The sequence below is a fragment of the Hesperophylax consimilis genome, chromosome 8 (assembly GCF_061612785.1).
Source record: "Hesperophylax consimilis isolate HC1 chromosome 8, BYU_Hcon_1.0, whole genome shotgun sequence".
In the NCBI taxonomy this organism is placed as follows: Eukaryota; Metazoa; Arthropoda; class Insecta; order Trichoptera; family Limnephilidae; genus Hesperophylax; species Hesperophylax consimilis.
The window spans coordinates 21,013,749-21,029,140 of NC_142843.1; the positions used below are offsets into that span (position 1 = coordinate 21,013,749).

Consider the following 15,392-nt stretch of genomic DNA (forward strand, 5'->3'; position numbering starts at 1 on the left):
TTATTACAAACAAATTTCAAAAAATTATTCATTAAATGTAGGTAGGTATCAAATACAATAAAAAAAATTATGACTTATGGTGAATTACTCGACCAATGAAAAGAGAAAGAATTTTTTTTTTTAAGAAAATCCTTTTAAAAAAAAATAATTACTGTGGTTAATAGGTAAACAATTGAAAACAATAAAAATAAAAGAACTTATCACTTGTAAAATTCCTACAAATGGTTTATAAAAAACATTTATGCTCATCCCTAAATGAATGTACTTAAAAACTTATCATACCTTCCTGAAAAAGAGTAGGTATCTAAAACAATTTAAATGGAAAACAAAATACTTATCACTCATAGTGAATAAGATGACCTATGAAAACATATATGTATTAAAACAATTTTTTTTTAAATATGATAGCAAGTAATTTAATTATAAGTATAGGTAAATAGGTAAAAAAACTTTTTTTTTTACTATAATACATTTATTTTCGACTACCACCTCTTGGGCCGGCTAGTAGCCAATTACAAAGTTTTTTTATTTTTTTTTTATTTTACTGAGGATTAAACCTTCCTCCCCAGGAACTGAAGTCAATCACGCTAACGGCCACTTTTATGTAATTAACATAACGCTTGATCCGTATAGCTATATGAAGTATAGCTTGAAAATACCTACATGAAAAAAGTAATATGTAGTTACTTTTGACACACGAGAAGAAAGAAATTTATATTTATGTTATATTTCTGTTCAATCTAATATAAAATGATATTATAATTTCGCCTAACTTTTTGATTTTAGGAATTCTGTTCTGTTTTTTTCATAATAATATGTGTTGTGGAGTTTTAGCGTATCCCAATGCAAATTATGTTAAAAAAAGTCATGTAAAATTGCACAAGAACGTATTATTTCAATTTTCTACTATTTCGACAACAAGCTAAGCGCTTGTGTAGTGAAGAAGAGGACAAGTTGTAGTGGGAGGATTGAGGGATTCAAACCTGCGACTTTCCGTTCAGGAAACGAGCATCATCCCGAGCGCCACCAACCCAAGCTATGCAAATTTAAAAAAAGGTCAGTTGTATTATGTCCTCAAATTTGCTTTTGTTTGTATGGACGCCTCTTTAAAATGACAATGTATCGTTATATACGTATGATATGGTGACTGGATAAATCATCAAAATGATAATTCATCACATCTTTAAAAATTTATATAAAGTCATGGAAAGTGATGAAACAAAAACTTTATTAACTGGGTTCAGTAGGTTAGGTTAGGTTTAAATTATTTTTTTTCATCATTTCTAATGACTTTATATCACTTTTTAAAGGTGTATTGAATTGTCGATGTGTTGATTTATCATGGAACCGTATAATATACACTGTTGTCAAATCGAAACCAACCTAAAAAGGTTGTAAATTCATCTTATTATACACTTATTGCATACGGGAATACATATACGGAGTTCTTTAAATGTGCGTAATGAAAGGAAGCTTTATTAAAAATGGAATGAACTGTGATATACGCGGTTTCCAAAAAGGCGGCAATATGAAAAGGAGTCCGAAAGACTCGATGGATAGAGCAATTGAACGAACGATTGTCAATCACACAGCAAAACGATCATTTTTCAGAAATCAGAATCTCATCATTTCAGAGAAAATTAGAGACTTATTTTTTTGGACGCGAGGTCCCACAGTTATATTATAAAAAAAACTTACTTTTAAGTTTGAAAGTTTATCAATTCTTCTTTTTAAATTCCACCTTTTTTTAGTTCTAGAATATACAAATTTAAATTTTTTTTTAAACTTTTTCGGGTACATAAAATAGAAAATTCTAAATAAACTCTTTGTTAGAGGTTTGTTATTTTTATAACTTTCTATTATTAGAAGAAAAAAAATCACCAACTAAACTAACTAACCGTTTCCCCGCAGGGTAGGCAGAGAGGATGGACCGCCAACCAACTCGGTCTTGGCACACACTCCTTGCTTCATTCACTTTTCTTATTATTCTTGACATGACACGTGATATTGCCATGTATTCCTCGGGCGTCCCCGACTTCTACCATTCAGCGAAAAGTTTATTGTTTTTTTTTAAAGTTTTTATTCTGGATAAAAGAAAATTACATTTTCACTCATTTAACTAGATTCATCATTGAAAGATTTGCTGCGTGAATGGAGCTTGTCTATGGCTTCTATAGGCTTAATCAAAATAGGCATCATTTCCCCCCTCAATGGGAAGTTTCAACTGTGAATCACCTCAGTAAAAAATCAATTAGCAATTGTCAATCACATCAAAGATATAGATTGACATAACTATTGACAATTAATATCGATCGTCTTAATCAATATTAATTGTCAATGAGTCAATTATGATTTTTGTTGACAGAACTTCAATCGACCCGTCAATACTTTCACACTAGTTGCTTTGTGGACGTCTGCAGAAAAACCTAAAGACTGCAAAGGCAAAGGATTTTTCCTTAATAACTCTGGACACTCGCGATATAATGGCATTAAGTAAAAGAAATCTCTTTCCGCGGGGAAACTGATTTCCAAAGGGCTCTATAGATACAGCAATTGAACAAAGTATTTTTTGGAGATTCTTATTGACTTTTCAGGTTTCAGGCATTTGCATTCATATCCTGGCTTTGTTTTTTAGTGATAATATAACATTTTCACAGAAATCACTCATTCTTTCTCTGTAAAACTGATAAAAAACGGGACAGCTAAATACTCGAGTGGCGTATGTGAACACCCATTATGTCATCAATTGGTCATCTACTTTTCAATTACGGGTATGGGGAAGAGGAAGGCAGGGAAGTACCAGGCTATTCAGATCTGTTCACCAAACACGGCTAAAGCCATTTCAAGCAACATCAATTCTGAACGATGGTCGTTCACCAGGGCGCAGAGTATCTTTCTCTCTGGAATATACTATTATATTATTGTGATTTATTTTTGGGATATTATTCCATTTTGCATTTCCACGCGTTTTAAGCCAATGTTTTGGACAATTTAAATTTATATTTGTTTTGTAATTTCCACAAACAGCTAAACTGTTTTGTCGCTAGCTGTCGAGTTCAAAGAGATTGCAGTAATGTTCCTTTCCTGGAATTATTCAGATATTCTAATAAACAACATGCCGTGCAATACAATTTTATATCTATGTGTTCATTACCCGTGCCGCCCATATGTTTTCCATGAACAAAATTACGGGGGGAGAAGATGTGGATGGTAAAATAAATGTGCCTTTTTAATTTTCACAAGAAATAATGTTTATTATATCTTTGGTATAAAATTTATTTCAACAAAAAATAATAGTCAAAATTCCTAAGAACGGCTCGGTTTAAATTTTACTATAAATAATATAGTAGTAGAACAACATAAAGTAGCGATGAATCGTTCATGAAGGAGCCACACAACTGAGCTAGCTCTTTTTTGATAAACCGTACCATAGCTTAAAAAATAGCACATACATCCTCAGAGACGAGAACGTGACGTGTTCGACATCTCGACTTGGACATATGTATCTATAGCTAATAACTAAATAGCATCTTATTTTTCTCGTGGTACGAGGCAGCGTATCAGTATCTAGAGTCATGCGCTATGCTGAGAAGCTGCGAGCCGTATCGGGGGAGCCAATATGTTCATTGCTCGTACGCTCTGAGCTTGTGGCTCCCGTTCAATTGTATCAGTATCTAGAGTCATGCGCTATGCTGAGAAGCTGCGAGCCGTATCGGGGGAGCCAGTATGTTCATTGCTCGTACGCTCTGAGCTTGTGGCTCCCGTTCAATTGTATCAGTATCTAGAGTCATGCGCTATGCTGAGAAGCTGCGAGCCGTATCGGGGGAGCCAGTATGTTCATTGCTCGTACGCTCTGAGCTTGTGGCTCCCGTTCAATTGTATCAGTATCTAGAGTCATGCGCTATGCTGAGAATCTGCGAGCCGTATCGGGGGAGCCAGTATGTTCATTGCTCGTACGCTCTGAGCTTGTGGCTCCCGTTCAATTGTACCGTGACTCCCGCTCTAAATAAAATGAGTCATGACCCATCGCTACATGAGAGGCAACTGAAGTTATGAAGCCAAACATAACATACACGGCTTTGTTAAATATTAAGAACTATAGAAGGATTTTCTACAAATTGACATTACTTTTATTATGATAAGCTTTGAGATAGAACACTGATTAGTGTACAGTACACCAATTTATTGATATTCATACATTGAGAAAACAAGAGATTCATGTTTCGGGTGTGTTGATTGAGAACAAAAGTTACAATTAGGAATTCATTACTTAAAACATTAAAATAATAACAGTGATTTAATAATAGTCATACCGATAGAAAACAAAAATTAACATTAGTTCCACAAATATTTTATCTCTGAAAGCCATTTAACCTTTACAACGCTGGCCCTTTCAAAACAATGTATACGATTGAGTGAAACATCATGGATCACATATGCAATATCCGCATATGGGGATAGCCGCCGATGCATTGCTTATGCAACATCTGCGTAGAAAAGGTTTCATTCTTTATCTGGCAATTTAACCCATCTCATAAAAACAGATCTAACCTTCACAATGCGTCAATTGATTATGATTTATTATTATTGTTATGAATTCTGATCACAATCAAAGATTGCCACAGCTGCACTAAAAACTTGTTTATCAGGGGTTGGTTGCATTAAACGGTTTTTTACATTCATTATTTTAAACATAATTATATTAATCACAATACAGTAGAACCTCGTTAATTCGAAATCCACGGGACATCAAAAATCAAATTTCGAATTAACGAATTCCCACGTAATTCGAAATTTTATGAAAAAAAAAATTTAAAAAATACGCCGAAAATCGATTTTCTCGGCCGCCTCTTCAAATCCGGATGGTATTTTAGTTGTAAATTCGTATTAATACCAATTATTTCTTTATTTTCGCGGCCGATTACCGTAGCGGCGGGCCCTTTAAATTCAGAAATTCGCAATAAATTCGTAAAAATGCTATATATTTACGCGTAAATCGAGATTTCGCTGCCGATTTCGGTCGCAGCCTACCCTTTAAATTGAGATATTCGTAAAAATACGATATATTTCCGCGTAAATCGAGATTTCGCGGTAATTTTCCGTCGCTGCCGGCCTTTTATTTCAAATATATGAATTTAAATTCGTAAAAATACGATATATTTCCGCGTAAAACGAGAATTCGCGGCCGTATTCTGCCGCGGCCGGCTCTTTAAATTCGGATATTCGAAATAAATTCGCAAAAATACGATATATTTCCGCGTAAAACGAGAATTCGCGGCCGTATTCCGTCGCGGCCGACCCTTTAAATTCAGATATTTGATGTAAATTCGTACAAATATGATATATTTTCGCGTAAATCGAATTTTATCGGCACGTTTTCGTCGCGGCCGGCCTTTTAAGTTCAGATATTTGAAGTAAATTCGTAAAAATATGTCATATTTCGGCGTGAATCGAAATTTTTCGGCCGATTTCCGTCGCGCCGTATTTTTTTAACTCGGATATTCGAAGTAGGTACAATTAGTAAAAATACGATATATTTCCGCTTAAATTGAAATATCGCGTCTGATTTCCGTTGCGGCGGGCCCTTTAAAATTCAGATATTCGAAATAAATTCGTAAAAATACGATATATTTACGCGTAAATCGAGATTTCACGGCCGATTTCCGTCGCAGCGGGCCATTTAAATTCAAATATTCGAAATAAATTCGTAAATATATGATACATTTACGCGTAAATCGAAATTTCGCGGTCGAGTTTCGTCGCGGCCGACCCTTTAAATTCAGATATTTGGTGTAAACTCGTAAAACTACGACATATATCCGCGTAAAACGTATTTTCTCGGCCCTTCAAACTCGGATATTCGAAATAAATTTGAAAAAGTACGACATTCCAGTGTAAATCGATTCAGATTTACAAAATAATAATACTAATTAGGACGACGTATAAATACATTTTTCGGCGTTTTACCGCCACGGCTGACTTTTAGATTCAGATTTACGAAATATTATGATTTATTTTCGCAAAAATCAAATTTTTTCGAATTACACGAACAAATTTTCGCGCGCGGACAAAAATAAATTTCGAATTACGAATTAACGAATTTCGAATTAAAAAAAATTTTGTATGAAAAAATTTTTCAGCGGAAATTTTTTTGGCGAAAATTTCGAATTACGCGTTTTTTCGAATTATCGGGGTTCGAATTAACGGGGTTCTACTGTATTATGTAACACTTATATTGTACAAATTTATTTATATTTTGTAAATGAACATCATTGATTTCAAATATAGTTATAAAACTTTAACTTTCGTATGAATGGCAAGTCATTTCTTATGGTTTAAAATTGTTAATATTTATGAAGAAAAGCAAAAAAGAACTAAATCTTATAGCCATAGTGAAATTTGTACGCGCATACTATGTTGAAAAGTTGTTAAAAAAAGGCAATTATTTTTAAATGCTGCAAAACTACCTAGTAGTAAATTGATAACCATAAAGATGGTCGATATTCTGGAGGGAGGGTAAGGCGGGTGATTTCAAAATTCAAAGCGGGTAGGTACCGACTTACTCCCCTTTCAAGGCGTGCTTATTGAATAGGTCTAAACCAGGTACCGACTTACTCCCCTTTCAAGGCATGCTTATTGAATAGGTCAAAAACAAGGTACCGACTTACTGCCCTTTCAAGGCATGCTTATTGAATAGGTATAAACCTGGTACCGACTTACTCCCCTTTCAAGGCATGCTTATTGAATAGGTCTAAACCAGGTACCGACTTACTGCCCTTTCAAGGCATGTTTATTGAATAGGTCTAAACCAGGTACCGACTTACTCCCCTTTCAAGGCATGCTTATTGAATAGGTCTAAACCTGGTACCGACTTACTCCCCTTTCAAGGCATGCTTATTGAATTGGTCTAAACCAGGTACCCACTTACTGCCCTTTCAAGGCATGCTTATTGAATTGGTCTAAACCAGGTACCGACTTACTGCCCTTTCAAGGCCTGCTTATTGAATAGGTCTGAACCATAAATCGATATTCTTTTTCCTCAAAAAGAAAAACGAAATCAACGAATTTGTATAATCGCGAAGTAGAAATTAATCCAGGTATATCGAAAAAATATACCTATAAAGATAAAAGTTTAAATCAGTTTAAGAGAAAGTTGTTTGACAGATTTACATTTATAGATTACAAACATTGTCTAAATTCGAGCATTAGTACCATGTTTAATAATTTTACATTTGGAGGATCTTCAAAAGGGTTTTTAGAACTAACCAAACAGGGACTCCTCAAATATTTAAAATGACGCTGATCATTGAAATGTGACGATTTCAAAAGCAGATCAAACTGGCCATATGTGTTTACAACACATAATTAAATGTCAATTAATAAAGAAGAAAAAAAAACATTAACAAATTAATAACAGTCATCTTGAAGTCAATGGAAGCCAAAAAGCATATTTTTGGAAGTTAATTTGTACTAATATGTAGTTAGCGCAAGACGAATTCATTTTGCTCAACATATTTGGGGAAAGCGTTAAAAACTATGCAGTCTTTACATAATATACAAAGGGTAGATACAGGGAACAGCGTTGATTATTAGACGTCGATGCGACAAAGTGAGCCGTCGTTTCCGGCGATAAAGACTTGCCCCTGTTTCCCCACACAGATCTTATTGACGCACTGCCCAAAATCTACGTCGCCTTTTAACTCTATCTTGCCGCTCTCGTCAATGCTCCACACCTTCACCACCTTGTCCCAAGCACCGCTGATCAGCACCACTGAACCATCGGGCCGCTTTTGAGAAGCCAGAGAGTTGATTATCATATTGTGAGCCTGAAAAAATAAAATAATTTTTATAAGCAATAATTATTAGCTTGAAACACTGGTTGGCGTCATCTTTTATCAGGAGATTTTTCAATGTGGATGATTGTTTCAAGCTAATAATTATTGCTTATAAAAATAATTGTTACCCTTTGTGCTATGCATAAAAAATCTTGTCTTAAACATTTTAAACAGAGGTTTTATACTCTTTTTTTCATATTTTGCATGCATTTGCGACGCCCCCCCCCCCCCCCCCATGGGTACGTTACCTAATAACAATAATTTTTTATTAGAAAATAAAGAACACAACAATAAAAACAAAAATGGAAGCAAACAAAAAAGATAAAAAAGATTTTTTTTTCTTTGGTATTAATGAGAAGGATGTGCTTGATTTTCTAAGCATAGTTTCTCAAAACGAGGTTGAAGTTTCAAAATCGCTACTCTCGTCTCTGCCTCTAAATTTATTTTTGATCTGTACTTATTCTTAATTACTGCAACTGCACACGCTGCAGTGCTGATGGAACGATATTCTTGATAAACTGAGCTCCAAAATTCAAATAGCTTATCCTTATTATATTGCAGCTTAAGGCTTGAGTCACAGGATAATTCTATTAAGGACGGGTTGTTTCGGAGAACTTGAACAATTCTTCAAATTTCAAAGTTAATTTTCAAGTTCTGTGAAAGATATTTTTAAGTTCTGTTTTTATTTCAGTTCTGTCAAGCAACTAGCCTATAATGATATAATAACAGAATTTGAATAGGACTTTCACAGAACCCGTAAATGAACGTTGAAATTTGATGAATTGTTCAAATTCTCCGAAACAACCCGTCCTAACTGTTTTTCTTAAAGATTGCCTCACGACGCCCCTGGGATGATCCCGCGGCGCCCCGAGGCGTCGCGACTCACAGTTAGGGAAGCCCTGTCTTATACAATTAAAAATATGTTCTTTTCTATTAAATAATACAACATGTTTAGAAAAATCTCATAATATTTAGTAGAAACTTCCTTGGCGTCGCCTTGTTTGTTCCAACAGAAGTGGTCACTCCGGCTTCATTTATAATTTTCATCTTTCGCACTCCTGACGAGTGCAACTACTTCATACATTTTCTGCTGTTTTCCAGGGAAATGTGTGAATTGCTTTAAAAGCTGTTAATTTTTAGATAATAATTTTAAAAAACTCTTGTGTAAATAATAATTTGACCACCCATTGTAGATATAGTAAAGAAACAAGGAGATGCGTCATGAACCATTATTAGTAAATTAAAACTGGGGCCAACATTGTTCATCCTTACTTCACCATAGCGGCACTCTGTCATTGTTTCTACCTATGTACAATGCAAGCAGCTCAATTATAAAACCTACAAATATGGGATAAATATTGAAATATGGGTAAATTAATAGGCTTTAAACCACAGTGAGTTTACATGTTACCATACTAATATTCGGAGGTATGATTCTTCGAATAAGTGCGGACGAATTCAAAATCGAATCAAATATTTAATTTTACTGGACAGTTAGGGTCGGGGTGAGGGAACAGATTTTTTTTTTTTTAAAAAAAAAAACAAAAAATTTCACCGGTCACCAAAATTTCATTTAGGTATATACATTTTTTACTCCAAATAATGACAAGAATTACTGGTAGGTGTGTCTGATAATACCCTGTATATTATGTGACATGTGGATATAACAGGTTTATTATTATCCAATTACAGCTATAAAACAATCGGATGAACAGACAAAGGAGTGCCAGGAGAATATGTGACCCAAATATGAATGATAGAAGTCGGGGACATCCAAAGAATACCCGTCCAGAGAAACAGCGTGTTAATAAAATTAGGTTTGGCAACACTTCTCCGTGACGTTGAACGATAATTCCGCACATTATCAAGAACAACTCAATTAGCATGCAAAAATTTTCTTACCTCAACCTCGCCCAACAACTTGAATTTGTCGTCTTTATTATTATGATGACAAACAATATTCTTCCCACATCGACTAGCGAAGCAGAGCTTGTCTCCGGCTAATGTTATTGGTGATTTTCCCACCAAGGTCTGTCGAGTCATGTATCGGGTACTCTCTTCTAAAATATAAATATAGTAACAAAATTATTACAAACCTTCCGGTCGGATCAGCTCAAAAATTAAATGGGTGCCATTTTGAAAGGTTATAAAACAAAGCAAAGAATCTGTCATATCTTTGACGGCCTCTGTGGTAGAGAGGTAAGGCTCTCAACTAGCAAGCTGGAGGCCGCGGGTTCATATCCCGGCGTGTGCAAGTAAATTTTAATTGATTAATTTGTGTTATTTCACAAATTACTCATTTAAAATAATTTATTGTATATGTGCGGAATGTTCCAGAGTGGAAGATACTCTCAGTATCGCCCTGGCCAGATCTGAATAGCCAGGTACTTCCCCACCTTTCTCTTCCCCAACTCTTACCCCTCCCCACTACCTCACAACATACCTCAATTAGAGTTGCCAAGTCTCACTAGCTCCAGGGAGTTGGGAGCAGTTGGGACTCTTTTGCGGCTTCACATTAAAAAATGTATACATATATACATTGCTTTATATTGCCTTATATTATACAAACGTAGAAAAATCACTGATGAGTTATTCTTATATAAAATTGTCTTGTTGATTCATCAGATCTGTTAAAAAGAATTGCATTACGTTGCCCTGAAAGCCACACTAAATCTAACGATTTATTTAGCATACCACATTGTGAAGTATGAGCAAAATTCATTAATTGATGATTCAATCCAATATTGTATCGATATTAGTTTCTTGAAAGAATTGAGTTTTTATGTACATAAAATTATTTACACATATTCATATTCCGTGTCTTCACACCTGCCCACAATTAATCTTAATATTTTAAAGCATAACGTGCAAAAAGTTTTAACCTAAAATATATAAAGTTTGAATTATGATTGTGAAGATTATAAATTTTGTTATGTGCCAACTGATTTATCGTATGTACATTTGTTTTATAATAAATATCAGTATATTACATAAATTTATTTTCTAATTACCTTACGAGTAAATTATATTTAGCTATTTTATCCATGTATTATGTTACACGTAGATACATATACTGTCAATTTACTATGTAAAAGCCCGACAGGGCGTTAATGAATAATAAATAATAAATAAATAATGTAATTATCACATTATAATATATTATTTGATTCCTAAATATAACAATGGATAAATAAATTAAATTTGATCCATGGATAATGGGGGGAAAAGATACAAATTTTCAAAGTTACAAAATTTAGTATGAATTAATCTTAATGCAATGTAAACTGTAATGATGATTTAATAAATGAAAATATGATTACCTGACATAAATTCTGTGATGACAAGATCCACATCTCTAACTGTATACATCAGGTTTTCATCAACAACCAGATCTTTGATTTCCTCTAATAGATTGAATATTAATTTAAGTTTATCGTTGACAAAAACACCAACCTGAAAACAGAAATAATATTGTAATGACAGTTCAATAATATAATACTTGTAAGGGGCAAAAGTCAAACTTGAAGAGAAATCACTAAGGCTGGGAATACACGGACTGCTACAAGCAGTCGATAAGGACAGCATCGTTTTAGAGATGTGATATGGCACAATGTGCATACATGTCTTTTAGTCAGGGATGCTATATGATGCAACAGACAGGGAAGTCAAGTTTTGTATTGTAATAGTACATAGCCTGTCTATTCGTGTCACAAGAACACTTACATAGTTGATAGTGCCGGTTCCATGATATTTCATCAAAATGATAAATAATAAACACACCTTTAAAAAGTGATATAGAGTCATTAAAAGTGATGAATCAAAAACTAGGTTAAATAGTTACCTATGTAACCTAGTTTTTGTAAATCTGTTTAACTGTCATTTTGGTGAGATACCCGGTCACCGATAGTGCCACATGTCACATCTAAAGACTAGAGATGATTTACATTTCTTATTACTGATTTTCACCGAATTCACAAAACACAAGTGTCATGTGACAAAATCATCACGAACCTGTTTTCCCCGGCAAGTGTCTGTCAATGAGTTAAAAAAAAAGTTCCACTTACACTTCCTTTATCGTCTCCGGCATACAATGTCCCTTTATTAACATACAGAACCTGTACTTCGTTCTCGTAGTTGATCAGGTCTTTCTTGAAAGCCCCCGTATCGGCGCACCATGCTTTTATGGTCCCGTCATTGGAGGAAGAGTACAAGGTGGCAGTACTGCCTTCGCCAGTCGGGGGGGCCACGGCCAGGCTGTACACGTTGACAGGATGAGCGGATATCTCTGTGATCAGCTTAAGATCTTCATCCCAGATCTGAAATGTGCATCAATAATAGAGATAGATTAATTCAAGTAAGCATTCGGCATTTCCAGTAAATCACTAACCTCTTTTCTTAGAAGAAGTTATCCCAAATGGACACCCCGGTGGTCACAATGAGATATTTAAGGACCGGATTAAATAAATCATTTTATGGATATTTATATTACTTTACAATATAAGATGTGCATGAACGAGGTCTTTTTTCTATCTTATAAAGAAGTTACTATTATTTGTTGCTTCCGTTAATAAAGCTTCTGCCTTGAAACAAGGTTTCTACATATTGTAGAGAGAGATCCATGTTCTGGGATTCATAAGGAAGGAACGAAAGCTCCATGGCTTTTCTTAAACCATCTCGTCCAAAGTTATTTTGATTCAAACCGACCACAGCAACTGAATAAATTTTTGTACGAATTTGTTCTTTATTGATCTAGTAAAATGCCTAAACTTTTTGTTTTTGTATATATTTAGGATCTTTTTTTTTTCCCGGCCAGGAGCACTCATGTCCCGGTGCGACCGGTACACCAGGGGGCACTGATTTGCTAGGACTTGGAACACGTGCTTTGAGGATGGGAAGGAAGTTGGAGTTTAATCGTGGCAACCTATTGAGCCAATATTGGAATTTAGGATGAGCAAAAATAAAGGAATTGATTGAGCGTTATTTTTCCTTCTTTTTTTATGTCTTATTTCTTCTTGCCTATTTTTGCTTCTTCTTGTCTCTTCTTGCCTCTTCTTATCTTTTCTCGCCCCGTCTTGGCTCTCTTGGTTTTTCTTACATCTTGTTGCGGAGTCTTGGATCTTCGTTGACTATTTCAGTCTCTCCTAGCCTCTTGCCTTATTTCTACTAGCCGCTTCTAGAGTCTTCTTGGTTCTTCCGGCTTCATCTTGCTTTTTCTGTCTTCTTTTCGTTTCTTCTTGGCTATTGTTGGCTCTCCTGGTCTCCGCTTGCATATTCTTACTTACTAGCTTCTTCTTGGTTCTTCCGGCTTCATCTTGCTTTTTCTGTCTTCTTTTCGTTTCTTCTTGGCTATTGTTGGCTCTCCTAGTCTCCGCTTGCATATTCTTACTTACTAGCTTCTTCTTGGTTCTTCTGGCTTCAACTTACTTTTTTTGCTTCTTCTTGGCTCTTCTAGACTCTGTTAACATCTTCTTTGTTCTTCTTGGCTTTCCCAGTCGCTGCAGGCATCTTCTTACTTCTTCTTGACCTTTCTTGCCTTGTCGTGACCTTTCTTGTCTCTTCTTGCTTCTTCTTTCTTCTTCCTGCTTTCTCTTTGTTATTCTAACTTCTCATTGCCTATTCTTGCTTTGTCTTAACTCTTATTGGATTTTCTTGTTTCTTATTGTTACTTCTTGTTTCTTCTAGCCTCTTATTTCTTCTTCTTGAATATTCGAATCAAATAGAGAAAAAGGGAAACTCTTCCGAAGTGCGATGGGTAAAAAAGATCTTCTCTCACATATTGTGCACATTGGTAAGACGGCAATGCATTCTAATATTCACGTAAAATAAACATTCTGTAGAGTGATATAAATTATGGCCGCTCAGAGGAACGCCTTCTAAGATAGCGGCCAAAAATTGTTGCCACTCGGAGGGAATGGGTTAGTACTTATACGAGAACTCTTAGGCTGGGTGCACAAGACAACCAAAATTTGGAGGAATCAATGCTTGCAGCCAGTATAGCAGCCAATATCAATAGTTTATTTACATCTTGGACCAAAGCGGAAAAAATAAACATTATTTAATTCACCCGCCATAACATAGGGTCATCCTTAGCAAGGAGGGTGAAATATCACAAAAAACCACATGTACTCTCTATGTATCAATAAAATAAAATAAAATAAATTGGATTCACCCCCTGCTTCTTGAGCAGCACTGAGGTGTATTTAAAAGTAACATAAGATCATAAAAAAATACCTGGAATCTTTCTTTAACTGTGCAAAAATATTAGTGCTGTCGTTTAACAAGCCGTTGTATACTGTTCGAGAATCAATCATGGGATTTTCCATCACTCTTATAAAACCCTCAGTGTCAAAAGTCATCGTAAAATTTGTCACAGAACACGAAAAAACTACCGCCTGCCACAACAAGCATGTTAGGACTTAGGCAACCACATACATTTTAGCTAGTCGTACTGCCCGCAGCCACGGCTGTTTGCGAAATCGCTAAGTATCAACCGGCCCCCGCAGCTGGCTTTGGCTGTCTAATGCTATGATACATTTTAATACAAATTTGAAGATCATGTTGGCTGCGCGCCCATCCTTAGTATCGACTCGTTTTGACAACAAATATTATTTTGAATTAATGTTCCGTTCACTTGAAGCTGGGATACTTCATTTGATCCGACCTAATCACACAGAGCAGTACTTACTAATGGAGTACTCATTGAGAAGGATTCTTCCATTGAAGATTAGAGGGTAGGTACCAGAAAGTCTGCTAAACTGGGCAGCTGAGCATTCTGTGTACATTAGATTATTATCTGGTTCAAACCGAATACAGAAGTCACCCCATTGAACAAGTACAGTAGTTGGTTTCCCATGGATGATCAGTTCGGTTTGAGATGAATTATGTTAACTAACACAATGAAAAAGAATAAAGTTGGTATTTTTGATGGATATAATTCTGTATTTACTTGAATCTTGACACATCAGGCTTACTTTTATTTTGCCGTCATCTGCCCCGCTGTAGACTTTTCCATCGTAATACGCCAACGCCACAACGTCATTTGTATGTTTGTCTTCTTCTGACACATTGACTGATATCTTGATTGACATATTGAAGGATGTCGTGGACTGCTACTTTTCACTGGCTTTTTCAAATATTACACTATCGACTTGACACAATCAATACATAGGATAAAAACAATCTAAAACCCTCGAAAATATGATTTTTTGGTGAATTGTTTTACTTTGAAGGGTTTGAAAAGTATTTGGCGATGTTTTTGTAGTTACGAACGGGCAGACTGACAGATGCCTCACCGCGGGATAGCGCGCGTCTCGACCGACTCGACTGGACTCGACTGATCGGGATAATTTACAATTTGCTGTACTTTACTGCCGGATTTGTGACATATTCCCGCGTCACAAATAGAAATAGCCGGATATTTTGGTTACGGACGACGCTCAGTTCTACCGTGAATTGAAATAACATTTATCCAAACGGAAAATCATTAGAGAACCACCCATACAGAAAATAATCGGCCTTTTGGCGAAGTTTTCAGGCCGCTCGATGTACGGTTTTCAT

The 15,392-nt window shown here is 35.4% G+C and overlaps 1 protein-coding gene across 1 annotated transcript; it reads right to left on the minus strand.

Moving 5' to 3' along the window:
* Positions 1 to 7,144: 7,144 nt before the first annotated feature.
* LOC149421709 (uncharacterized) lies at positions 7,145 to 15,335 on the minus strand. The gene is made up of 5 exons (XM_089635024.1): positions 14,807 to 15,335; positions 11,900 to 12,151; positions 11,156 to 11,288; positions 9,738 to 9,895; positions 7,145 to 7,826 (listed from the first exon to the last, which is right to left on the minus strand). The coding sequence occupies exons 1-5, from the start codon at positions 14,921 to 14,923 to the stop codon at positions 7,590 to 7,592; spliced, it is 897 nt and encodes a 298-aa protein (XP_089491150.1). The 5' UTR covers positions 14,924 to 15,335; the 3' UTR covers positions 7,145 to 7,589.
* Positions 15,336 to 15,392: the final 57 nt, after the last annotated feature.